The sequence below is a fragment of the Parasteatoda tepidariorum genome, chromosome 6 (genome assembly GCF_043381705.1).
Source record: "Parasteatoda tepidariorum isolate YZ-2023 chromosome 6, CAS_Ptep_4.0, whole genome shotgun sequence".
In the NCBI taxonomy this organism is placed as follows: domain Eukaryota; kingdom Metazoa; phylum Arthropoda; class Arachnida; order Araneae; family Theridiidae; genus Parasteatoda; species Parasteatoda tepidariorum.
The window spans coordinates 68,916,853-68,944,577 of NC_092209.1; the positions used below are offsets into that span (position 1 = coordinate 68,916,853).

The window sequence follows — 27,725 nt, forward strand, 5'->3', positions numbered from 1 at the left end:
ATACAAGTTTTTGTTTTATAAACATAATTTAAAATTAAAGCGAAAAAGAACGTGAATAAAGCACTGGTGAAAGTACATACAAGTCTTAGTTTTATAAACATGATTTAAAATTAAAGCGAAAACCAACGTGAATGAAGCATTGGTGAAAGTGCATACAAGTTTTTGTTTTACAAACATGATTTAAAATTAAAGCGAAAAAGAACGTGAATAAAGCATTGGTGAAAGTGCATACAAGTTTTTGTTTTATAAACATGATTTAAAATTAAAGCGAAAAAGAACGCGAGTAAAACATTGGTAAAAGTACATACAAGTTTTTGTTTTATAAACATGATTTAAAATTAAAGCGAAAAAGAACGTGAATAAAGCACTGGTGAAAGTACATACAAGTTTTTGTTTTATAAACATGATTTTAAATTAAAGAGAAAAAGAACGTGAATAAAGCACAAATGAAATCACGCAAATTGACGGATGGAAGTGAAACCGCAAATGTTTTTCGATAAACAGTAGTGAGAAATTTATCACAATTACGAGTAATAAGAATGTCTAAGAAATATAGAAACTAGTTATTTTACCACGTTTATATCAACTTGCCTTCGTGTATGTCTGTTCGGGTGGAATTTTGCAATCGATTTTAAACTAACTTCCCGACTAGCTACAGACTTTAAATTTGGCACATAGTTCAGAATTGGATGACAATGCATGAAAATGAAGATTAAAAAGACATACAAAGTGAAAAAAAATTAAAGAAAAATTAATATTTTCGCGATTGTCTTTTGTTGTCGATTCGATTATTTCAAATTAGTGTCATATGTCAGTTGAAAAGTTTTGTGTATAGTGAGTGAAAAAATTGAGATTTTGGAAGTGAGTACAAAAAAAAATCAAAATAAAAATAATATTCTTAAAAACCACGTTTTTGTAGTGGAAAATAATTAAAAAACAAAAATTTGAAAAACAGAAAACGTGGGGAGCATCAAATACATAACAGTACATATGCACATACATATAAAAATTTTCTTACTCATACACATGCACATCCACATATATATCCGCATACACATGCATATACACAAACATATTCCACATGCACATTCGCATTCAGATACAATTACAGATATACATACACATATTCTCATGAGTACACATACTGTTACTGTTATGTATGTTATGTTATGTTATGTTATGTTACTGTTATGATTTTCAAATTTTTGTTTTTTAATTATTATTCTCCACTACAAAAACGTGGTTTTTTAAAAAAAATTTTTTATTTTTATTTTTTTTCTGTTCAAACTCAAATTGTATGCAAGAATGTACAAATTCATAATATTGAGAAAAAGGTCTATGTCAGCATTATCCATCAATATGAACGTCGTCGACATACCAGCTATAAAAAGGGAACATTAATAAAGCAAAGAGTTTCACTTCAAAGTAATGCATATGCAGATCACTTAGGAAGGGGCTGAGAGGATTACCCATAGTTAAACTATCAATTAATCGATAAAATTTATCAGGAAAGTGAAGATGGACTGTTCTAAGCATATGCGAGTAAGATTTTCAAGTTCCTCAATTTCAACAAGGCTAAAGTGGAATTCTTGTGATCTTTATTAGGCAAATAAGCCTGTTTCGTGAAGCTCTAGAGCTCAGGAAAGTAAAAAAGTCATAGTTTACGTGCTTTGCACTTACAGCAATGCGATGATTTTAAACTAAATATCTCGTGAGGAATTATCTGAGCTTTGGAACAGACAAATAACTTAAATATTTTAAGTTATTAAACTTCTTTAAAAATCGCCAATTTGGCGATATTTTCCCCTTTTTACTGAAAATTGTCAAAATCCCTGCTTTGTTCTCAGTTTTTGAAATTTTTTATGAGCCCAAGTTATGCAGCACTGAAGTAAGCTGTTAAATATTAAAAAGTTAGACCACAAACGCTTTTCATATTCACAAAACTGTGGTTTTTCTCTATATTTACGTTTTGCCCCATTTTCAAAATAAGCAAAGACAGCGCTGGCTTGAGATAGGCTAAACTTGATCTAACAGTTATGAGTGACGGTTGCAAACTCACAGCAGTTATAAAAATGGTATATTATTCGCAAAAAAGCATCATTTCATCTTACGACGGAGTCTTCGAAAAACAGTGAACAAGTGAATAAAGATTTTACATCAAAAGAGACCATTTTGTTATCTTTAGCTATGAAGCTCATTAACAAAATTGTACGAGTTTCTGACAGTAAATGAATTCATACTACAAAACAAAATTGAAACCTGATGCTTAGTTAATTTATAGGAAGCGGTGCTCATAAGTTTCCATAATCAAGATAGTTCAGTCTGCCATTGCATATTAACCCTTTGCACTCCGATGCTCCCACGGAGGCACCATCAGCTGCCACCACTTTAAAATTAAGAAATTTAATATTTAAACATAATCAGGCATATAAAGGATTCATCCCGTCCCAGTCGAAAGAGAAAAACGACCAAGGACTTGTTAGCCTCATCAGTGAACTTAAAGACTTGCTGAAGGACCAAGACGTACTGCATCTTCTCACAACTTTAATCCAGGGGAATTCCCCATACAACTGATGTAATAATGAATCAACTCATGCCTCACCTCATCATGGACTTATTATCTGATCCTAACTTAGAACTTTGAACTGTATATGACCTCTGGACTAAATGCCAAAACAGTATAGATGAATCGGTTAGAAGCGCTTCGCGCTTAACACCGAGATTCCACTCATATCAATCAATCAATTAAAGGATTCATCAAATAATAGAGAGATTTTCCACTTCAGTGAATAATTCCGTATAAAGTACGCATGAATTCTGAAGCACGCTGTTACGCAAAACAATCTCATATCCTTCAGAACTTATATACGCACGCGTGCGAGATGTTGCAAAATCTCTCTTTAGGAACCACGTTATTTTAAGAGTTTTAAAGTTGTATGATAATACTAATACTATATCGTGTATTTTAAATGCTATAGTGCTGATATTAGATCAAACAGCTTTTAAAACTACTCCGAATGCAAAGGATTAATTATATAAATTATATTTGGATCTGAAATAAAATGTTCGCGACTCTTTACAGCTAAAGTGGGGTGTAACTGAAAGAAATATCCACTTGATTTAAGCAAATACGTATTACCATTTTTTTCTTTCAGAGATCTCGTTTTGTGACAGCCTATTCACTGGTAAACTGTTTTAGTGCTTCCCTAATAGTTTTTGTTTCTTTTTTAAATAAAAACTGCCATTATGTATTTTATTGTAAAATATTAGAAATTGATGCATAATAGGTAGATTTTTAGTCTTTTCCACCTTGGTTCCAATGTACAATAACCTATTTCCAAAACATTGCAAGCGATCAGAGATGTTTAATTACTTTCTATAAGTTTACAAATTTTATACCTTACTTGTAAAATTTCATTTCATATTTCGAATGGTAGTAAATATATGTTTTTTTTTTTTGGATTGATATATTTACAGAGATGCCAACTTGCTCCGGACAGCAAATAAATATTTTAAAGTGGTAGTTTATCAATTGTGATTCTTGGTTTAATAATTTCAATTTAGTAGACTTTTATCCACCACTACTTTTAAATAATTCGTAGGTTTATATAATTCACAAATTAATCCTTCATTTGTTATGCTATGCCTTCTAAAAAGCAAGCTAAAATAGTCTAATATTCGCAGAATTTACTCATTTACTCTGTAGTTATTTACCGCTTTTTAATGTATTTTGGCCTCTCCGGAGCAGTTGGCATCTCTGTATTTAAATTAAAACGATTTTAATCCCCACTTAAAAGCAATTTAAACGCATGCATACCTGCCAACTCTTCCGGATTTTCCGGAAGATTTTATATTTAAAGTGGTAGTAAATATATACAATTTTTTTCTTTTATAAACTTAATTTTTAAATGATATTGATCACTACTATTCTTACAAAAATTAAGCACATATATTAGTATGCGATACCATCATGGTTGTCAACTCGAGTTTTTTCAAATGCAACGTATTTATTTGCTTAAAATTGAAGTTTTAATTTCATTTTAATACCACTGGGAAAAATGATAATGGACGGGATTAAAAGTTGGCAGGTATGCGCATGTATAAATTTCTGCTAATAATAGGGTGAGATAATCCCAAGGATGCCACCAGCTCTGCTTTCTGCAAAAGTTTTAAAATAGCGAACTAGATAGTAAAACTCATAGAAAATAGGTAATTATGTTTACTTTTTAAAAGTGTCATCGGGAGATAGATGCAATGAAGTTACATTTCATTAGAAACTTAGAATTTTTGATATGTAGTGGTGAAAAATTACTTAGCACGAAAATTATTATACAAAAAATGAATTAATTTTCGTTACCATTAGAAATTTTTTTTTTGGACAAAGTGGAATAGGTTGGAATCTTTGTAATCCAAATAGAATGATTGTTAACTATAATGCATCCCAACACACTGCTTAAAACTAGATTGCCCAAAGATGTCATTTTGACTGCTTTTTAATTTCAATTAGAAAAACAATGATGCATATAATGACACAATTTCTTAAAATTTTGTGACTTTTATAAAATATTAAAAATTAATTTTAAACAAATTTATTTATACATTAGTTATTCTTTCACAATGCAGTCATTTTGACTGCTTTTGGGCAATATAGGTATTTCAGTCCTAATGTCCTCTCCAGTGTTAAATATTCCCCAGATGAATAGGATATGGGTAGTTGTGAGACCCAGGCTACCAGGTATAAAAATAAAGCTTAAACTAGAAAGGGATAAGCATAATCATAGGATGGTATATATAATTTAATTCATATTTTAATCACATCCTATGATTGCATCAAATTTAATACCAATCAATGCTTAAATATCAATTGTGCTTTTCATATTCATGAAAATTTCTGATTATTTTACAAATCATGACTTATATTAAATATCAAATCATGTTTAATCTGTACGTGTTTATATATTAATTTAATTTCATACTTTTATCACAACCTATGACTGCATCAAATTTAATACCAATCAATGCTTAAATATCAATTGTGCTTTTTATATTCACATAAATTTCTGATTATTGCATAAATCATGACTTATATTAAATATCAAAACATGTTTAATTTATCAAGCAAATATGCTTGATCTTCTGTAATGCTACCTAAATGCTGCATAATTCAAAATGTTTTTTAATTCAACTTGTAAATACTTCATAATGAATGGGTTAGGGGCCGCTGCGCGGCCCAAGCACCCAATTTTAGTTAAATAAAGAGAAAGAGAGAAAGGATGGTATATATACCCCTGTATAATAATTGCCATTCAATATTAATTTTACTACCACTCTGAAGAATCCTCAGAAATTTTAAATGTAGGCAGGTATGCTACTGCAGACATTTGACTAATATCCAAAATGTCTAGATCAATTATACAGTTAAGTTGAATTAAATTTATTGAGAGATTTTGCATTGAGTTCTTCGTGTGATGTCCATAACGCTAACATGATTTTCTACACCTTAGGAATAGTGTGAATTGCGGGTAAAAGTTTCGAGTATGCACTTCTTCTTCGTCAGCACTACAGCCTAGTGCAGGCCAATGCTTTCTCAATTAGCTGCCTCCCGGCAGGACGACTTTGAGATAGATTTTTCCACCTGTTTATTCCCAACAATTTTAAGTCCTTCTCAACACTGTCCAACCATCTTGTAGCTGGTTGGACAATACAATGTAGCTCGTACAACTGAGCCTTGCTGATATGGATAGGTCTCAGAAGTCGAGAGATGGATGTTGGTGTGGTAATGGCTCTTTGATAGATTTACACTATTAACCCGTTTTGTCCCGAATACATGTATAGAAATGATACAAAAAGGGGTTTTATGGAAAAAGTGGTATAATATATTATCGAAATTAATTGGTTTTTCTACAGTTAGAGCATTCAAAAAGTCTTTGATAGATCAAAAAGTACTTGCTCCTTATAATTCTAAATCTAATCAGAAATAACTAAATCATTGTGGTATCTGAGAATCTTTTAATTCACNAACTTAAGATAACAACCATGATAGTAACGTATATTAATATATGTGCTTAATTTTTGTAAGAATAGTGGTGATCAAAATCATTTAAAAATTAAGTTTATAAAAGAAAAAAATAGTATATATTTACTACCACTTTAAATATGAAAATAAAATCTTCCGGAAGAGTTGGCAGGTATGCCTTACATGTAAAATTTCATTTCATATTTCAAATGGTAGTAAATATATGTTTTTTTTATTGATATATTTAAATTCAAATGATTTTAATCCCCACTTATAAGCAATTTAAACGCATGTGAAAATTTCTGCTAATACATACCTGCCAACACTTCCGGTTTTCCCGGAAGATTTTTTTTTTTCATATTTAAAGTGATAGTAAAATTCAAGTTATTTCACTAAACTTTTTGAATTTTATTAATAATTATAAATGAGTTTGACCACCACTACATATAAAAAATTACAACAAATATATAAAAAGCATATCAATCCTTATGATAGTTAATTTCAACCTGATTAAAATATAAATATCTTTTTGAGTTAAACTGTTTTTCGGTAAATGTTTTACTACCACTTGGAAAATCCATTCTCGAAGAAAATGAATGTTGGCAGGTATGATAATAGGGTGAGATAATCCCAGGGATGCCACCAGCCCTGCTTTCTGCAAAAGTTTTAAAATAGCGAACTAGATAAAAAAAAACTCATAGAAAATAGGTAATTACCCTTTCTTTTTAAAACTGTCATCGGGAGATAGATGCAATAAAGTTGCATTTCATTAGAAACTTAGAATTTTTGATATGTAGTGGTGAAAAATTACTTCGCACGAAAATTATTAAACAAAAAATTAATTAATTTTCGTTACCATTAGAAATTGTTTTTGGACAAAGCAGAGTAAGTTGGAATCTTTGTAATCCAAATAGAATGATTGTTAACTATAATGCATCCCAACACACTCCTTAACACTAGATTGCCCTGACTGCTTCTTATTTTCAATTAGAAAAACAATGATGCATATAATGACACAATTTCTTAGAATTTTGTGACTTTTAAAAAATATTAAAAATTAATTTTAAACAAATTTCTTTATACATTAGTTATTCTTTCTCAATGCAGTCATTTCGACTGCTTTTGGCCAATATAGGTATTTCAGTCCTTCTAGTGTTAAATATTCCCAAGATGAATAGGATATGGGTAGTTGTGAGACCCAGGCTCCCAGGTATCAAAAAAAGGTTAAAACTAGAAAGGGATAAGCATAATCATAGGATGTAGCTCTTACGAAATGTAAAAATATATATATATATACCCCTGTATAATAATTACCATTCAGTATTAATTCTACTACCACTCTGAAGAATCTTCAGAAATTTTAAAAGTAGGCAGGTATGCTACTGCAGACATTTGACTAATATCCAAAATTTCCAGATCAATAATATAGTTAAGTTGAATTAAATTAATTGAGAGATTTTGCATTGAGTTTTTGGAGTGATGTCCAAAACGCTAACCTCATTTTCTACACCTTAGCAATAGTGTGAATTGCGGGTAAAAGTTTCGGGCATGCACTTCTTCTTCGTCAGAACTACAGCCTAGTGCAGGCCAAGGCTTTCTCAATTAGTTGCCTACAGGCAGGGCGACTTTGGGATAGATTTTTCCACCTGTTTATTCCCAACAATTTTAAGTCCGTCTCAACACTGTCCAACCATCTTGTAGCTAGTCTCCCCCTTCTTCTAGTTCCTTCAATTTTCGAAAAAGCATGCTCAGTGAAGCTAATAATGGTAGTGTTACAGAAAGGGAAAGTATAAAGGAAAACCGTAACGCTTTACAAAATCTAAATTTCTACAAGGGAATCCAAACTCTCTCAGATAAAATTTAGCAACTTGTCAATATACCCTTTGCACTTAAAAGATGCTTCTGAGACGCGTATAAATTATCCATCACTCTTAAAATTCCTAATTAGAATTGCGTTAAATTCTTGCAAAGCTGTCGGTATGCCTACCTTTCTCCACGGGACATACATTGAGAAACATAATCAATGGTATTGTGGCAGTAGAGGCATCAGCGAACAATAAAAAGAGTTAGATGGTAAGAGCATAATGCACAGAATACCTGGAAAATTTGTATTTACCAAAGACCATGAGTTGTTTATTCGATGTCATGATTTAGATGAGAAAATAGAAATCATCGATTTTGGCTAACTCTTTCCCCAATTTCTTGTCTCAAGGACAGGGAACTGAATTTAGAGTAGATAAATGTGCTTACTGAAAACAATTAATCCTTGGAAAAGTTGATTCAACACAATTGGCCAACAATAACAACCAAGAAAAACACCAGATACTGCTATAAACACGGATATGTTATCGGCAATATATATATCTTGTTTCTTGTCATAAAAAATTCCATCATTTAAAAAGTTTGTTACACTAATAACTTAAATATTATTTTTGGCAGTGATTTATGTACTCAGTAGGTATGCATATCTGCGAAGTAATTTCACATCTTGCGTATTTGTAGTTTTAATTTTAAAAAAAAAATTAACCTGTAAAAGATGATATTGTTCCTTATTCATGTACAACTGAGCCTTGCTGATATGGATAGGTCTCAGAAGTCGAGAGATGGATGTTGGTGTGGTAATGGCTCTTTGATAGATTTACACTATTAAGCCATCCTAAAAGCACAATAATTCATTACGTTTCATTACTAAAGAGTGTACTACTCGGTTATGATCATGATCAGTGTGGCAGATGAAAATTAAAAGTAACAAAGAGATAAACTTGTACTTAAAATGTGCGATATAAATACATCATCAGATATTCTACTGAAAATATGCATTACAATTGTGCCACAAGTTGCAACGGGAAACCTAAGGGTGCAGAAAATACTTTTATGCAGTTTATCTATGAGTAGACGTTGCCAAAAAAACTCTTTGTGACAATTCCTAAGATTTAACTCATGGGTAACTATAGAATGATTAATTTAGAGACTGAGAACTGATAAACATTAACTGTTAAAGGGCTGATAGATAACGGACGAGCAATTTCCTTATAGCAGTACTGCTGCCATTTTTCTTTACATAAGTAAAAGAGTAATTGTAAAGCAAAAATTTTTTTAAAAAAGGAAAAAAAAAAAGGAAAGGAAAATGGAAACGCATAGTGCGCAATCACAATGACAATATACGAGCATTATGTGTTTCTTGAAATAAAAACAGGCATTTTATCAACATTATTGGCTATCATTGCTTTTCTCATTTTCACATATTTTAACATGATTACTTTAAATGAATTCATCAACTCCCAAACCGTAAAGTAGCAGGGTTTCTACAACGAGTATCTAAATTTTAACAAAGCTGCTGAGAACTGTTAACTCCTTCCGATAAAATGATCGATAATATCGAAAAAGTACAGATATTCTTTAATAACTTTCTCAATGTCAACAAATGAAACCATCTCTTCATTAGAATAATAAAGTGAAGAGGTCTAATTCATTTGAAATATTATTCTTCGTTATAATAAATAATAAATGCATGAGGAAATCTGATTTTAAGTGAGTTGTATATTTCATTGCAGTCAGATATGGTGCTGACATCTTGTCAGAGCTTTTGGAAGAAATCTTAATGATATATAGAGGAGGAAAGTCCTCTAGAATTTATTATTAATGAGATACAGATCACGTTTTTTGTCAGAAATTTGTCTGTTTGTAAGATACGCGTAACGTCTAAAAATAGTTTTCAGAATGATGAATAAGTAATTTTAACCTTTTGACTCAATAGGATATTTTTTTGGAAAGCCTTAAAAAGAAAAAAACTGAATTTATATTTTTAAACTCGTTGGTGTACTTTTTATTTTAGAAGCAGCTCAAAACGCGTGTTAAATTTAAAAAGTGGTTTGAAATGTGAGTTTGAAAAAGTAGACGCAGCTCGAAATGCACGTTTAAGAAAGTTGGCGTATTCGCGTTTGAAAAGTTGAAACGTGTGTCTGAAACAATTGAAAAAAAATCATAAAATACATGTTAAACCCATATGGGTAAACCTGGTAACCTAATAACATTTTTACCTGGTAACCGAATAAAGTGAACCATTACCAGTTAACTGAATAAAGTGAATATTTTTTAGTTGCTGACGTGACCACTTTAGCTCTAGTCAGCATAATGTTAAGATTAAATTATGTTCTTTCTACCACAACAATTCTAATTTTTTTTTTTTTAAATCATCAGTCTCAGACTAAGATGTTTACCTGCCAACTTTTAATCCCTTCGAGGACGGTTTTCCCCAGTGGTTGTAAAATAGAATGAAAATTACATTTTTAGGTAGAAACTTACGTTTTACTTTGAGGTACAACCTCAGGAGCAACAAAGCATTTGTTCCCCATTGTTCGGGGTGTAAATATTATGTATTTACACCATGATTATAATATTTCCCAATTAACTGCTTCAGTGGCAATCGCGTGTTAAAAATCATGTTGCAGTTTAAACCGTACTTATTATCTGTGTGATATTCCACATTCAAAGAATATACGTATCTTATAAATTAAATCCTAGTATTTTAGTTGGAGACCAAGCTCTTTTCATAAAAATTTTCTCGACCCATACTATACCTTTTTTAAAAAAAATATTATTTATTCAGATCTTATCACACATGGTTGGATTTGGAGGAATTCTCATAAGGAAACTTGTCGCCCAATTAAGCTGTTCTTCAAACTCCACAGGGACGTAAACGTAGACGAGTTTTACCTTTTGGGCGTGTGTGGTAAGTGTCAATGCTCAACAACTTAGGAAAGCTTCTTGTTACCACAAAAAAAAGTTTAAAATAAAAAGTAATACCCTCGTTGTTGGATCTGCCACGTGGGTGGAATGAGACATAAAGCAAAGACGGGGTGGCAAGCCCACCCTTTTTGTAATTCTTTTTTATTCTTAGTTCTAGGCAAGGAGGGGGTGTCATAAGAGCAAGCGGAATGATGAAATATGTCTTCATTCTTCCTTCGTTACTTGCTATTGTGGGGACACGTGTCGCGTAATACCTCCTACTGTTTTTCTTTTTTTTTCTTCTTAAATTTTTATTATTTTTATTTTCCATCCATGTTAAGAATCAGAATTTGATTATCATTATTCATAGAGACTGCATTTTTAACCATTATTTAAAATCGTGAAACCTTCTTATATCATGGCTGTTTGTAGCCCTGTAACCAGTTCAAACTTAAATTTTCTTCGGGGGAGGGAGGGGAAGTTAAAACATTCCTGACTAATAACAGTTATAATAAATATATACAGGACTATTTCTAGTCAATAAAAGTAAATAGTAGTATATAATTTATTATCAAAAATAGGAAAAGGTTTCACTTTACTTTTCTGATAAAAAAAAATTTAAAAAAAAAATCATATATTGCTTGCAGAATATTTTTTTTTTATGGGGCACTATCAGCCCTATTAATTTTAAGTCCTCTTGTGAGAAAGGGCATAAATGTAAGATTTTATTGAGATTATTAAAACGTTAATTTTATGAAGGGTGGTAGAACACGAGATAGATAGTAATTCAGAAATTACTCATCAGTTCGTAAACTAAACGAGTATAATTTCTGCATTACTATCTGTCTTGTTTAGTGTAAAATAATTCTTATCAAATATTGAAAATTATAAAAATTTGTGTTTTTAAGCGGATACATACGTTTTTATATTGAAAAAAAAAGCGAAATACTTATTTTAAAAATATAAAGATTTTTTTTACACTAATGGGACTTCGCCAAATTTCCCATATCTTTTTTTTTGTGCTTTCTGATTTAGATTCTTAGGTAAAGATATAAAAATTCAGATTAAAGTTGTAACCAGTAAATATTTAAATTTTGTGAACAACTAAAATTTTTAAAGAGCAATGTTAAGACCTTAAATACAATTATTTAAATAATTTATAGTTCTGGTCAAAATCATCATAAACTCACTTTAGTAAAAATAATGCATGCATATATTAAATACACATTTTTTACCATTTTAAATAATAAATAAATTTATAAAAAGCACTTAAAGTATTTTCGTCTGCCTAAAAAAACGTTCCAAAACTGAACTCGTAGATTTTATTAAAATTTTTACAGGTGTTAGAAGCACTTACAGATAAATCATTTGTAAAATAAAATGCACATGGAAGGGAGTAAAAAAAATATTTGAAATCTGATTGTGTATACATAAAGCATACAGTTATCAAAAGTTTGTGTTTTTTTATTTTCTGAAAATTAAAAATATTGAATAAAAAATTCGCTACACAATTTACACACCAAGTTAAAAATATGTCATGACATTTTTTTTTCAGTATGAAGCAAAAAAATTTTTTTTACCCACCAGCTCATTCGCTTAACTTCTTGTAAAAAAATAATAGAAAATGTAGCATGAAAAGCAGAATGTATGATTTTCCAACTAATTAAAAATTGCACAGTGAAAACTTGGATTCTTGATTTCAGAAGTTGGTGCCTTTCTTTGGATTCTCGTCACGCAGGGTTGCTCTCGGCTTTAAAAATTTCAATGTTTATTAATTTTTTAAAGCTTTACCTCTATAATTTAGTCTTTAATTTTCGGGCTGTGGATTTGGAACCAGTTCTTCTAATGCCTGCAAAATTTTATTTCAATTCTAAGAGTACAGCTTGGAAACGTTTTCTTTCAGGCAATTTAAAAGACGAAATTTACTACATCAGGTTTACGTATAAACAACAAGCAATCGAAAACATATTTCAGAATAAGGTCTTCAAAATGTGAGTGAAATATTAGGTAGAAATAAAGCGCGTCCATCACGCTTTTCGAAAGTGATAACGCATTCATTTCTCACAAATGCATTAAGTTAGAATGGCGTTGACTCAATGGATAGAGCTTTCGTCACCCAATAAGGTGAGCTCGGGTTCGAAACCCAGATGTAGCTGGTTGATGCGAATTCAGGTCCATGCTTGCACCGATCACAGCGCTGAAGAAAAACATCCTCAACGATTCTCGGGTTAGATTCCCCTTACCGCCAGGCTAACCATGGAGGTTTACGTGGTTTACCTGTCCATATAACGCTAATGCGGGCTAGTTCCATTGAAAAGTCCTCCACGATGGCTACTTTGTGTCATTGCTGAATCAAGGAGTTCTCTTGTTTTCCGGGTAAGATTCGAAATTGAAAGGCTACGAACAGTGGCGTAGTTTTTATGCATATTAGAGAAGGTTATCGATCATCTGCTTCTGATATATATCTAAACTTTTTAATTTACAAAAAAGAGAAATGAATGATTAAAACTTTTTTATATTTACATCCTATTTATCGTACAACAGTTCGTTAATCAAGTAATGTTTAATTTCGGAGTGGGTTTCGTCTCCCAAACCTTCCCCAAAATTAAGCCACTGGCTACGGAGTTGAACAATGATAGTCCTAAACTCAGAATTGAGTTAGATAGAACAGAATAAAAATTTTTTTTTATTAAATTAAACAAATAATAAAGAGGAAATGGTATGTGGATAGTAGTTTGAATCATAAAGAATTTTTTTCAAACTTTAAGAATTTCGCTTCTCTGCACATCTACAGATACATTTTTTCACATTAATTTTCCTTTAAATTTGTTATAGTTTACGAAAGAAAAGTTACACTACTCAAAATAATCTCATTAAAAATTGAAATCAGAGCTTTAATCTGATGAGCAGCATAACGAGGTTTTTATAATTATGAATAAATAAACCCAGATGGGTGCAGTTTGTTTGACAGGATTTTTCAAGGATACTGTAACTTAATTATATTTTCCGCTACGATAATTGGAAAATAAATATGATACCGTAAATTATATTTTGTTCAGCGTTCAAGTAATTAATATGCGATGAAAAAACTAACTTCTGTTTATGTTAAAATGTGAACCTTTCCTTACTTTGAAATTGGCCATATTTTGGACTTTACTTTTTGATGTTACAAATGCGTTTTACAAAAATATTTAGTAAGAGAATTAACATTATTAGAAATGTATTGAATGTAAAAAATGCTTGAATTGTGACTAAGTAATCGGACAAACTTCATGAATTAGGTTTTTGTTTAATGTTAATTAGAAAAAGATCAGGTTAAAAATTGTTTTGCTAATTTGAAATTTATAAAATTAGGGTACGGTGATGCTTTTAATAAATATATTATTTATTCAGCTCATATTCTGAATGAATAAATATGTTTATACATTTAGTGATGTATGAACAATTTGTTATTATTACTACTACTATTATTACTACTATTGTTATTACTACTATTGTTAGAGAAATTTATTTTGAATACATAAAGTTAAGAGTCCTGAAAGTAAGAAAGTGGAAATCAATTCTGGGAGAAAATAGCTCGGGAAAAGCTTCTAAGGAAGGCTTAGGCCCACAAAGGGTAGTCGTGCCAATGCAGTGTTTGGAACTGGCGTGTTTTTAATTACTGTAGTCATTAAAGTTTTGAAGTGTAATGCACTGTATTTTGAAAGAAATATTGTAGTAAGTAGTGGAATACCAAAATAAATAAATAAATAAAGACAAAAATTGTAACGATTTCTTTTAACAACTTTTAAGATAAGTTTACTATAGAACAAAGGTTCAAACGCAACTAATTTTGCTTGCTCTCAAGAAAAAAATTATTGCAACAACAGGTTTTTCTTCACAAACATTAGTTTTTATGCAATTTATTAATATTTTCCTGACCAGGATATTTTTACATTCACTCGAGTCAATACTAAGTGTCCCCACTCGTCTGGTACATAGGGAATGGTAGGAAGAAGACTATAATACATTTCAGTTTATAATGCGATTGGCTTAGGACTATGTTTTTCGATCTTGAATGCTATTGCAGAATAGTGTATATGTATGCATATAAATCTATACCTTCTATATAAACTTGCGCATTCGGACAAAAAATAAACAAAAGTAAAAAGTAACATTTTAGAAAAAAAATCTGTAGCTTTCCGAGCAAAACTAATTTCAGATTTGAAATCCTCACACCATAATTAGGTTAGGTCAAATTCTCGTATAAATGCAACAAAAAAAGTTGTTCTCTAATGTTATCGATTTGATTAATCTTTTAATATAAGTTTCGATGCCAATGAGAAAAATAAATGTGAACCGGTTTTGTGGCAGATTTTGGGTGTCTCTTAGGAGAAAACAACTTGGAAATAGTACGTAAGAGGTAAAGAATGTTCTGAATTGAAATCGAATCGAACACTAGGTTTACGGGACGCGTCATTTCGACGCATTTCGAATTTTATAAGGAAAATTACAAATCCCGTTTGCATATTTATTTTATCTCTTGTAATGACTTTTCTCCATTGATCGAGGTAAGTATATATTGAAGTCTATTTTCTTCAAAAGCGTTGAAATATTGAAATTCTCTTTGTGGTACTCCTATCGTCAATTTGACGCGATCGTAATTTAGACAAAATTTTGAGTAAACGTGCAAACATCACATCAATAATAAATAAGAATGTACCGAAAATACTTCGATCCGTTAACCGATATCGCTATCTCAAATGAAACAAGCGATAAACTACTGTTGCCGATAAGCAATAATAGAAAGAACAAACGCAGAATGTCAATTGTAGTCAGATTTTAAAGGTTTCAGTTGCTTAGTTGAAAAATAAAAATACTAGAATAATTTCATAAATATATTTTTTTCTTATNGACATTTTGACGCATTTCGAATTTTGTAAGGAAAGTTATGAAAACCGTTTGAATTTTTATTTTGTCTCTTGTAATGAATTTTAACTATTGATAGAAGTAAATATATATTGAAGCATATTTTCTTCAAAAGCATTGAAATATTGAAATTCTCTTTGTGGTACATCTATCTCTACGGATGTGCGTCAATTTGACGCGATCGTAATTTAGACAAAATTTTGAGTAAACGTGCAAACATCACATCAATAATAAATAAGAATGTACCGAAAATACTTCGATCCGTTAACCGATATCGCTATCTCAAATGAAACAAGCGATAAACTACTGTTGCCGATAAGCAATAATAGAAAGAACAAACGCAGAATGTCAATTGTAGTCAGATTTTAAAGGTTTCAGTTGCTTAGTTGAAAAATAAAAATACTAGAATAATTTCATAAATATATTTTTTTCTTATAGTATATTACATTGCTTTCTAAGCGCAGAGATGCCAACTGCTCCGTACATGCCAAAATAATTCGAAGAAAAACAAAAAAAGAAAAAGAACGGTAAATAACTACTAAGTGCATTTTGCAAATATAAAGTGGTGAATTGTATAAGCCTTCAAATTATTTAGAAATAGTGGTGGATAAAAATCTATTAATTGAATTTATTAAACCAAGAATCACAACTGATAAACTTACCTCTTTAAAATGTATATTTGCTGTCGGGAGCAAGTTGACATCTCTGTAAGTGCTGTTGTATGTATTCGTTCATGCGTCAAATTGACGCGTGTTCGTATAGAGATAGGTATAAAGGAAATATCCGTAAACCTAGCGTTAAAAAATTTTAAATTTTATTAATCACCACTTTTTGCATTTTTAGTTACCCGTGGCAACCCTGTATTATTATATAAAACAGTAGAAATATTTTGTTTCTCTACAATGAATTGTATACCTGCCAACTCTTCCGGATTTTCCCGAAGATTTTATTTTCATATTTAAAGTGGTAGTAAATATATACTATATTTTCTTTTATAAACTTAATTTTCGAATGATTTTGATCACCACTATTCTTACAAAAATGAAGCACATATATTAATATGCGTTACTATCATGGTTGTCATATCATGATTTGAACTGCATATGCAGCCATCTCGAGCCGTTACTGCCTCGTACTCCTCCAAATTTCACTTCCTCATCACTTCCAATGCCATTAGTACCAGTCGCCCTAGGGCAAAATTCAGATCAGAGGTCTAGTGCCCGCTTGCGCGGGCAGGTACCTTGCCAAAATTACACGATCCAGTCATGGTTGTCAACTAGTTTTTTCAAATGCAACGTGTTTGTTTGCTTAAAATTGAAGTTTTAATTCCATTTTAATACCACTGGGAAAAATAATAATGGAAGGGATTAAAAGTTGGCAGGTATGGAATTGTGATTATAAAACTCAGACGAAATGACTTCAAGGAAGCAAGCAAGACACGGTTTTTGTACACACTGAACGTAAACCAAATAGTGAAAGAACCATCTAATATGAAATCTATAAAAAATTAGAAAGTGGTAGCACATTGTATATGTCTAAAAATTTGATTAACTTGCGAATTTAATTAGTTTATTTTATTTACTTGTCAACCACTACAGATTCAATTCTCAAATATGTATGATAAATTTCTCTCAAATACTTTTAAAGTAGAATTTGGGTTCTTGCGCACAAGTGGTTCGCTTTTTAAATAATCTGCGCAGACTACTTATAAGAAACCGTGTGGAGGCTTTCTGTTATAGGAGGTGATGGTTAATCTATCACAGAATGGGTCTAGAGAGCAAAATAAGAAACAGCTTACCTTGGAATGAACTTTGAACTTCTGGTCAGAGTGAGCTCGTCCACAATAATCGAGCTATATTTCATATCCGTATTCCTGCAGAAAGTAGAGTAATCTCGTTTCTTTCACATTGAAACTTAATTTCAATGATTCGCTGACAGTCCCATCTGTAAGCAAGAAAGAAAAAAAAAATTTCAAATTTTATGCGTGAAGACTCAGATTAAAATAGATCAAGAAACCGAAGTTGAATAAGAAATTATAATAAATATTCCCAAACAGTCAATAACGAACCGAAACTGAAAATGACCAGAGAATGGCGGTAACAGCTTCATTCTGTGCTTTGCCGTAAATGCAATGTTGAAGTAATTTCTGCAGGTTGGAAAAATTCCTACACGAGGCCTTTTGCGGGCTGGCAAAACGTGAAAAGTGCTATATGAACTGTGCGGGAAAAAATCTTACCTTTTTTTAACACTTTCGTTACTGCAGCGTGCTTTTCTGAAATGATACCATTGAGCGGTACATCGTGCCGCGAGGTTGTTATTATATTTTAATTTTGTAGCCAGCAAATACTACGCCTCGAAATATATGACACAGCTGAGTTGCCACGGGCAACTGTAAACGAAAAATGTGGTGATTTATAAACCAGAATTCTCTACCAAAATTTGCAACTTTTCTAGCATGTTAATTTTAGTTTACTGTTGGATTTATTTCTACAAGAGTCAATATTTTAAATATGAGTAATTTGAAATTTATGTCATCGTGGTAGTTACGATTAAATAATAACAAATAAAATTTCAAGCACTTATTACATTTTCAGTCGCCGGTGACATGCCTGCTCGCCTAGTAGTTTTAGTACTTATTGGCTATTGGGCAGCTGGGCCGTGAAGCGTCCCTCATCCCATCTATTATGTACCTTTTAATGTATGGAGTGACTCAGTGCTGTCAGTTGACCTTTTGGTTTAACATTTCAAACTCTTTGCTCAAAAAAATAATATAACTTGAGATAATAACAAACACTTTGCCGAAAATTGTAGATGCGGACCTGCACACAGTAAAAACTTATTCAGATTAAACGCTTTGAAAGTATATTTTAAGTGGTATTATATCATTGGTGTAGTGTAAAATGTAGAATGGAAAATTACAGAGATGCCATAGGCGATAGGCGACTAAGAATATGCAAAGTGGTGATTGATAAAAAGCAAAAATCTATTAAAAGATTTTTAAAATTCGGAACTTTTCTCTAGCACATTTTCATCAGTTTACTATTGAAGGTGTGATTGGAACGATTTTTTTTTCGGTTTAAATATAAATATGGTGGTAGTTACGATTGAATTATTAAGCAAATTAGGAAAACAAAAATAAATTAAGTGTTTTTACCACTCCTTAAATTTTAGTAGCCTGTGGCATCTCTGATATTACCATCTTGAAGTAGATTGGGGTGGTTCCCAAACAGTCTTACACTGATGGTGGCTAATTATGGTGATCGAACCACGAACACGCAGGTCGTTGCGCGGATACTGGCTAAACAAGGCGAAGAACGAAAGGGTTAACTGCAAACTTTGAAAATTTTTACGTAGCAAAACTGTTAACACTCATTGAAAGACCATCATCGAAGATTATAGTGGCTGGTGTCTTTTTTTTACCAAAGCAGAATTCTCAACGTCTCAATAAATAGCAAAACTTAAAAACTTTTTTCCTTTTTTAATACTAATACATTGAAAGTTATTCTTTTATTTGTTTATTGGTATACATACATATGCTGGCTTGTGTGCTCAATACAAAGAACGGCTTGTAAGCATTTGTCAGGTTGAAGAATAGTTAGCACAAGTTAGAGAAGGACATCACAAAGGAGGTAAAAAAAAAAAAATCTTAAATCGGAGAGAATATGATCCTTTTGCTCAGTCTTTAACACGTTCACGCCGGGAAAAGTGAAAATACTGGTACGGGAAAAGAGAAAATACTGGTAGAAGAACTATTTCAATATTAGATAATATTTGGGAGGAGTTAATCTATTCTCAACAATAACAATTCACTGTAAGGAAATTTATCACGGCGAAGAAGCAATTCAATATAAAAATTGCATCCGTTAAAAACAATTGGTAGTTATGGATTTTTATTATTCCCGGAAAAAAACTAAAAAATGAAATTTATTGTTACCTATTTTTACTCCGGTGCGCTGACAAGACGAGACAATCTAGCGTGACCCACCGGTGGGTGACCCCGGCGTGAACGTGTTAAACCTGGATGTTATAAAACGTGAATTTAATATAAAAATTTGAATTCTTGATTATGTATTATCACTGAGAATAAAATATATATTTTCTTCTGAAATGATATAAATGCGATTTGTTTAATTAATCGATAGTTAACACAAAAAATGTCGTACCAGATTGATCGTAAATATCTTACCACTTTTTTCATAAAGGCATTTTTCACCGCAATACAAAAAGATGCCTTCATGGAGAGTGGGTATTATGAAATTTAATAAAATTAGTATTAAACGAGAAAAAAACAAATTTTGCTTCGATATTTAATTTTGAAATTGATCTGTAAATATTGATAGTTAAATGATTGTGGTTTAACGTACGTCTATAAGAAATAGTTAAAGCCAGAGAGAAATATGCCAGATCCGTCAACTTTTACTCTTTCCGAGGAAGTACTTCTTAACTTCCCACGACCTGGAAAAAATAAATGTAGCTATGATACTTCAAGACTACTGAAAAATGCTTGATTTATCTTTCATTTGTGAATAACGAAATTATTCACGAGTTATTTTATGCACCCATATATATATTTATTAACACGTCGAATGCCGTGGGGGTCACGGGTGACCGGCACTGAGTTTGCTTGTAACCCCACGGGGGTCACCGGTGACCGGCGAAGTCAAGATTATTAGAAACACATAATTCGAGTAAATTTTTCTTTCCTATTATTATCGTTACTAAAAGGGTTTGAAGAAATGAATGCAATATAGAACACACAAAAATAGTTTTATTTATATACACAGAGATACCAACTTGCTCTGGACAACGAATTGATATTTTCAAGTGGTAGTTTATTAATTCTGATTCTTGATTTAATTAATTCAATTTAGTAGATTTTTTCCACCACAATTTCTAAACAATTTGTAAGCTTATATAATTCACCTCTTTTTACTGATAATGCTAAATCTTTTAAAAAAGCTAGCAAAATCTGTCTAATATTTGCAAATTTAGTTTGTGGTTATTTACCGTTGTGGTCAGACGGGCAAGTCATGTAAAATTAGCGTGGCATCCAACGTGTTAATTGAAATATTTATTGATAGCTTAAAACATCTAGATGTATCCCACTTTCACTACCACTCTAAAAAAATTTCCAGACCATGGGAATCCTGATTTTCCAAGTGGTAGTGAAAGACTAAATGAAACGCAATTGTAGATAAAATTAACTTTTCACAATAGTTATGACTTTCTCTCATTTTATTTCCTTAGCTTGTTCTTATATCTAAGATTGATTTATTTGCTTTAGTGTTAGTCAAAACCATATTAAATTTAATTTATAAATCTAAGAGCAAAAAATAAATTTACAAGATTAATTTAAATCTAAAAATGATATACTACGGAGAATCAGTAGTTGTTAGCGTCTATGAAAAATCCCATTATTTATTTTTCTCAAAACCTTAATACATTAAATGGGGGTCACGTATGAATACGTTTTTGAAATTTCTGATATCATACAATTCTTAAAAGAGTATCAACAAAATTTATTTCCTTTTCTTTCAGTTTTTCAAAGAAAAAAATTAATATTTTTTACCACTGTTATAAATGATCCAATAGATCCAATAGTTTTCAGTTCAACATTTGCTCGTCAGAAATTCTTTACTTTTTTTTAACTAAAGTTGTAGCTAAGCGCCAGATTTGATAAAATTTCGCCAAATACTTCTTTGGAGTTTCATCTATTATTGGAAAACTTGACTGCATGCTATGCGTGAAAAATATCGCAATAAAAAACTTTACTGCAGGATTTTTATTGATTATTATTAGATTTATTCGAAAACACGAGCTAGGCCAACGCCTCCTACAACTAAAAGCCTCCACACGGTTTTTTATAGGTAGTCCGATCAAACCATTATGATTATAAACCAGTTTATGAAAGAGCCCTTTAATACAAAATCTAGTAGAAATAAGAAAGTGGTAGCAAATTTTTGTCTAAAAATTTTTTTAATTTCTGAATATGATTGATTTGTCTTATTTACTTGTCTACCACTACAGATTCCATTCTCAAATATATATGACAAATTTCCCTCAGACACTTTTAAACTACAATTTGGGTTAATGCGCACAACCGGTTCACTTTTTAAATAGTCTGCGCCGACTACTTATAAAATACCGTGTGGCATACCTGCCAACTCTTCCGGAAGATTTTATTTTCATATTTAAAGTGGTAGCAATACTCATGTTATTCCAATTAACTTCTTGAATTATAATGATAATTATAAATGAGTTTGACCACCACTACATATAAATAATTACAATAAATATATAAAAGCAGAATAATCCTTGCGCAAATGAATTTCAACGGGATCACAGAGATGCCAACTGCTCCGGACACGCCAAAATAATTTAAAAAATGGTACTTAATTACAAACTAAAATTTGCAAATAATTGACTAATTTTATTTCTTTTTTAAAAGGTTTAGTATGACTTAATTGAGACACAGTGGAGAATTATATATGCCTTCTAATTATGTAAAAACAGTGGTGGATTAAAACCTAATAAATAGAATTTATTAAGCCAAGACTTACAATTAATAAACTACCACTCGAAAATATTTATTCGCTGTTCGGAGCAAGTTGGCATCTCTGGGATCAAAATATAAAAATATTTTTGATTCAGATTGTATTTCGTTAATTGTATTACAACCACTCTGAAAATCCATTCTCGGAAGGAGTGAAAGTTGGCAGGTATGGTGTGGAGGCTTTTTGATATAGGAGGTGTTGGCTAGGCTTAGACTTTTACTATCCCTGCCGAAGCTACAAATTTCTTTCCCATATTTTACAAAGTTAATATTAATCAATATATTTTTTTTCCACTAAAAAAATAATAAATAAAACTAGATATAATGCAACAACGCTATGAATATTGAAGAAAAACAAAAATCCCATGCATTTGTGGCTTTAAAAAAAATATTATATTTTAACAAATAATGATAGGTTCAGAGGTCTGAAAAGTGTATTCATCATGTCGCTCGAAAATTACAGGTTGTGAAGTTTTAAGTTCGGCCGGCCGAAACAACTGGTTTTCTGCCCCCCCCCCTTTCCGTGCGATGTCATGACCTCCTGCGCCGTAATTAGATCAGAATTTTCTATAAGGTTATTAAAGACTTCTGCGATGAATTGCCCTTGATTCCTCGTTATCTTTGTGAGACGACGTTAATGGAGAGTTTACACCAGTTAATGAAGAAATAATTTAAGGTGCTTTTTTAGCGGAAGCTGAATTATGGCCAATTATAAAGTTGTAGAGGCGTTCGTAAATTTTTCAAACACAAGCAATTGTTGAACAGATTTCGTTTATAGAAATGTTAAAATGATACTGCCAGAAATTACAATATTTATTTTAAATCTTAGAAAAACTGTACTTTGGGCGTTTAAAATTTTATTTTCAAATTAACGTCATAGAGATTTATGATACTCAAAATTTTAAAATAAGATTGCTAACAAGATTCTCCATTTTATAAGGAAATTACCAACTTTAGAGATATATACAGTATATCTTGCACTACAGTAATTATTTATATGTAGTAGTAATCAAACTTATCTATAATTATTATTATAATTCAAAGGGCCGGGATTGCCTGGTTGTTCGTGGGAGCGGGATTTCGAATTCATCCGGCCGAAGACTCCCCTTGTAATAATTGGTGACTGGTTCACATTAAATCCGTTAGGTCACAAAGTGGTTCAAGACAAAATGATTATGTGTGGATGAAGGAATGAATGTATGAATGTCCACCCTCTAAACGGGTGTGACGTATGCATGCGGCAGAAGTCGAATTCTTGAACATAGATGAAGCTACTGGAAGACAAACATAATCGCAATCCTTGCCTTAACGACGAGAACAACATTGTAATTCATAAAGTTTATTAGAATAACCGTTTTGCTACCACTTTAAATATGAAAATGAAATCCTGCTACAAAACCCAAAGAGTTGAGAGCTATGAACTTCGCAGTCACTAAAAAAATATCTCTCCAAAAGTGTAGAAAGTGAGCTGCTCTGATAAAATAGATATTTTAATTTGAAATGAACATACTAGCGATATTCAGGAATAATATGTGCTTTTAAAAATATAAAAAGGAAACCAATAATAATAAATTAAAAAAAAATTTCAAAAGATTAAAATTCGCAACTTACAAGGATTTTTTTTCAGTTTAAATTAACCCTTTTGAAGGCCGTGGTAAGTATACTTACCACCACATTTTACCACTTTTAATTTAGGTTCCCATTTTTCTATAACTTTAAAAAGCGTATATTTTTAAACGTGCATTTTTAAAAAACGTATAAAAGTTATAAAATACATAATTCCTTTTGAAGTTTGTAGCATTTAAGGAATTTATTTTATAAATAAAGAAAAATAAAAGTCAGTAAGTTCCTAATAGGTCATGTTAAATATATTTACCACCAAAAAAATGGCATTTTTATAAACTAAATGAGTTTTTTTTTTATTTTTTATATCAGTTACTGTTCTTAAAACAATTTCAATTCCAAAAATACTTTAATTTACCTTTACTAGAAATAAAGGGCCCATTAAAGGGTTAAAAGGGAAAGCTAGGAAGAAGTTGTCACGGACGACTAAAAAATGCAAACAGTGGTGGCTAATTAAATTCAAAATGTTACAAAAGAGATTAAAATTGGCAACTTTTTATACAAGGATGTCACAGGCCATAAATGTACATAGTGGTCGAAACTCAATTCATATTTATTTATGTAATATCTCTTTAAATATTCTATTGTAACTACCACTATTAATTACATTTCAAATTATAAAAAAAAGCACATTTATTTACATATTTGACAAATAAAAAATAATTTAAGTTTCGGAAAATGGTTTTCATTTTAAATATGAGCAATTTAAAATCTAATTTAAAGTGGTAGTTACAATTGAATAATAAAGCGATATTAAATGCAAAAAAGTGAATTGAGTTTCTAGCATTATATACATTTTTAGTTGTCTGTGGCTTCTCTGAGATTACAGTGTTAAATAGCTATATATCACTGATGATGCAATAAAAAGTTAATTAAACTGAGGTAATTATATAATTAAAAATAAATAAATTTCTACATCTTTAAGGGCACGTACCAACATTGGATATTTAGAAGGAAAAAAAATTAAAAATATCAAATTAGTTTAAGAGCAAATGCATGCAACTTTTTTTTCCTCAAAGTAATTTTTAGATTAATACATGCGTTTTCGCAGCTAGAGTTAGAATGGGTTAATTAAAAAAAATTACAGAGAAATCAATCAATTTTCAATAGGCATTTCAACTTGAATTTTCCCATGAAAACATAATCACTAAATAATAAATCAACTTTTAAAATCGATCAGAGACAGACATGCAATTTTCAAGGCTACTGACTCAACGTGAGAAATTCAATTAACCAGAGATAGGAACTAATTTAGTATTGTTTTTTTTTTCAAGGTCTGGCAAAAACTGATTGCATTTTGTTTTCTTTTTACAGTAGTCAGTTGAAATTCCAGGTAAATTTAATTTTTACTTTGACAGGGGTCAAGAATGTGGCATAAGCCAGATGAGGAGAATATTCACGCCCTAAATATAAGTAGAAAACGTGAAGCTTTAAAATTGCATACCCAAATCTTTAAATATAGTAAACGTGCAAAACTATGATGTGATGTAAAAAAGTGATAATCAGTAGGCTGTATTTCTAATTATCTCATAAAATTGTGTGTTATTATGAAGCAATTTAAATATGTTTTTTAATCTCCTTTATCAGGATGAAAAGTATCTGAAATCTTCGCTTCTAATAAGGAATTAGTATCCTCATGTGGAATAGTAGCAAAATATTAACTCTTTACTAATTGCTACTATTCCACCTATAGTAGAATAGTAGTTAAGCCTTTCGTGCCGACTGTCACAAATAGTGCCAGCGTAAAACAGTATCAATCAACGTAAAAAGATAAAACTGGTAGCCAAAGTATTTCTTTAGCAGTTTATTTGGGGGCGGAGTTATAATTGTTTGATTTATTTAATTTACCTTTACTTTGTTCAAAATAAAATTATTTAGTTATACTTTGTATGAACATTGATTATATATATGATTAAACTAACAATAATTAAAATAAAAGCAAAGTAAGTCTGTCAAATTAGCAACGACTACATTTAAGTTGCCGTTTTTTATTTAATTACAACTTGTTTCTCATTTTGTACGAATGCTTTTCTGAATCAACCGTCCCCAAGGGGTTAAAGTATATAGCAGGTAATCAGGCACTTTTAAGAAACGAATTTCTTTTTGTATGGAATGAAAATCTTAGCGTTTAGTAAGATACTAAACCTTTTATTTTTGGTTAAAAGCAATGATGAAATAGAATAATTTTTCATTCTTTGAAAGACTTTCGTAGTAGAATATTTTTTTAATTCTTTTAATTCTTATTATTTCTTGATTCTTTGAAAGGCTATTGTTACAGAATATTTCTTGATTCTTTGAAAGACTCTGTAACAGAATACTTCTTGATTCTTTGAAAGACTTTTATAACAGAATATTACTTGATTCTTTATAAGGTTTTGTAATTTCTTGATTCTTTGAAAGATTTATGTAACAGAAAACTTCTTGATTCTTTAAATTACTTTCGTAGTAGAATATTTTTTAAATTCTTTAAAAGTATTCTTTTAATTCTTATTATTTCTTGATTCTTTGAAAGGCTTTTGTAACAGAATATTTCGTGATTCTTTAAAAGACTCTGTAACGGAATACTTCTTGACTCTTTGAAAGACTTTTGTAACAGAAAATTTCATGATTCTTTATAAGGTTTTGTAACAGAATATTTCTTGATACTTTGAAAGATTTTTGTAATAGAAGACTTCTTGATTCTTTAAAATACTTTCGTAGTAGAATATTTTTTTAATTCTTTAAAAGTATTGTTTTAATTCTTATTATTTCTTGATTCTTTGAAAGGCTTTTGTAACAGAATATTTCCTGATTCTTTGAAAGATTCTGTAACAGAATACTTCTTGACTCTTTGAAAGACTTTTGTAACAGAAAATTTCTTGATTCTTTATAAGGTTTTGTAACAGAATATTTATCAGAATAGTAATCAGGGCTGAAAATAAAACAGGAAAGAGGAAAAAACTGGAAACAAAACTATTTAATTTATAACTGGTCTTTTGGCCAATGAAAGAAGCTCTTTCTATTCTTAATTATTATTATTACTGTATTAGAATTTTGAATTAGTTATTTTTAGTTATGGTTAAAGCATAACCTTTATAATTTTATTACCTACTTTTGATCCGAAAACAAATGTGATTTATTTTTATAACAGAATATTTTAGTCTTGTTATTAATAAAAAGTAATATAATTTACATTTGAATTTGCAACGAACAACTATTTTAGTTCGAAAACGAAAAATAAATTGCAAATACAAAACAAATTTTGCAAAATAAATGCTAAAAACACTTGTAATACCACTTTTCGCTTTTATGAAACAAATTAGAATATATTTTCAAAAAGCGGACGCTAAATTAAAAAAGTTTAAATCATTTTGGCGAAATTTTTAAATTTCTCCAATACCGCAAGATCGACCACAAGATAAAATAACTAGTATTAAAAATAAAACAGCAAAAAGAGAATTTAATGATAAATTTAAAAAGGAATACATATCAAAAATCGCCATTACTAGATATTAAGTAACTATTCTGAACGAGATATTCCATTTCTAAGAAAAGTTCATTTTTCTTCTGGTCGCCATTAAACAACAGAGAGATTAACATCTCGTTCTGCAAAAAAGAAAAAGAGTAACTAGCAATTAGGGCAAGTAAAGCTATAATTACCCTGGCGCACATGCTCAGTAAAGAAATTAAAATTGGTCACCGCCAGACATAATGAGACAAATGATAGTTGATCTACATTTCTAAGAATTCGAACTGTTACTCTCATTAAGAATTGTTATGCCGGGGGGAGGTACGAATGAAAATTTAAGTTCTGATTACAGTTAGACAATTTGTCGGATTTGCTTCATTAAAGTGTGGTACAATTTCTAGTGTTAAGTGGCAACAGTAATAAAATTTGAAAAATAAAGTAGCAACTAT

At 30.6% G+C, this 27,725-nt stretch overlaps 1 protein-coding gene across 2 annotated transcripts in view; it reads right to left on the minus strand.

The window, feature by feature from the left end:
* The window catches only part of LOC107437843 (heparan sulfate 2-O-sulfotransferase pipe), an 83,248-nt gene that overhangs the window by 42,815 nt on the left and 12,708 nt on the right, over positions 1–27,725 (minus strand). Inside the window, exons 1-2 of one of the 2 annotated variants that reach the window (XM_043052723.2) lie at positions 19,184–19,295; positions 17,451–17,596 (exon numbers count right to left, since the gene is read on the minus strand). In XM_043052723.2, coding sequence (XP_042908657.1) covers positions 17,451–17,515 — 65 coding nt within the window. In that variant the 5' untranslated portion in view covers positions 17,516–17,596; positions 19,184–19,295. Of the gene's footprint in view, positions 1–17,450; positions 17,597–19,183; positions 19,296–27,725 lie in introns of those variants that run through there. The other variant, XM_043052722.2, reaches the window with a different exon arrangement.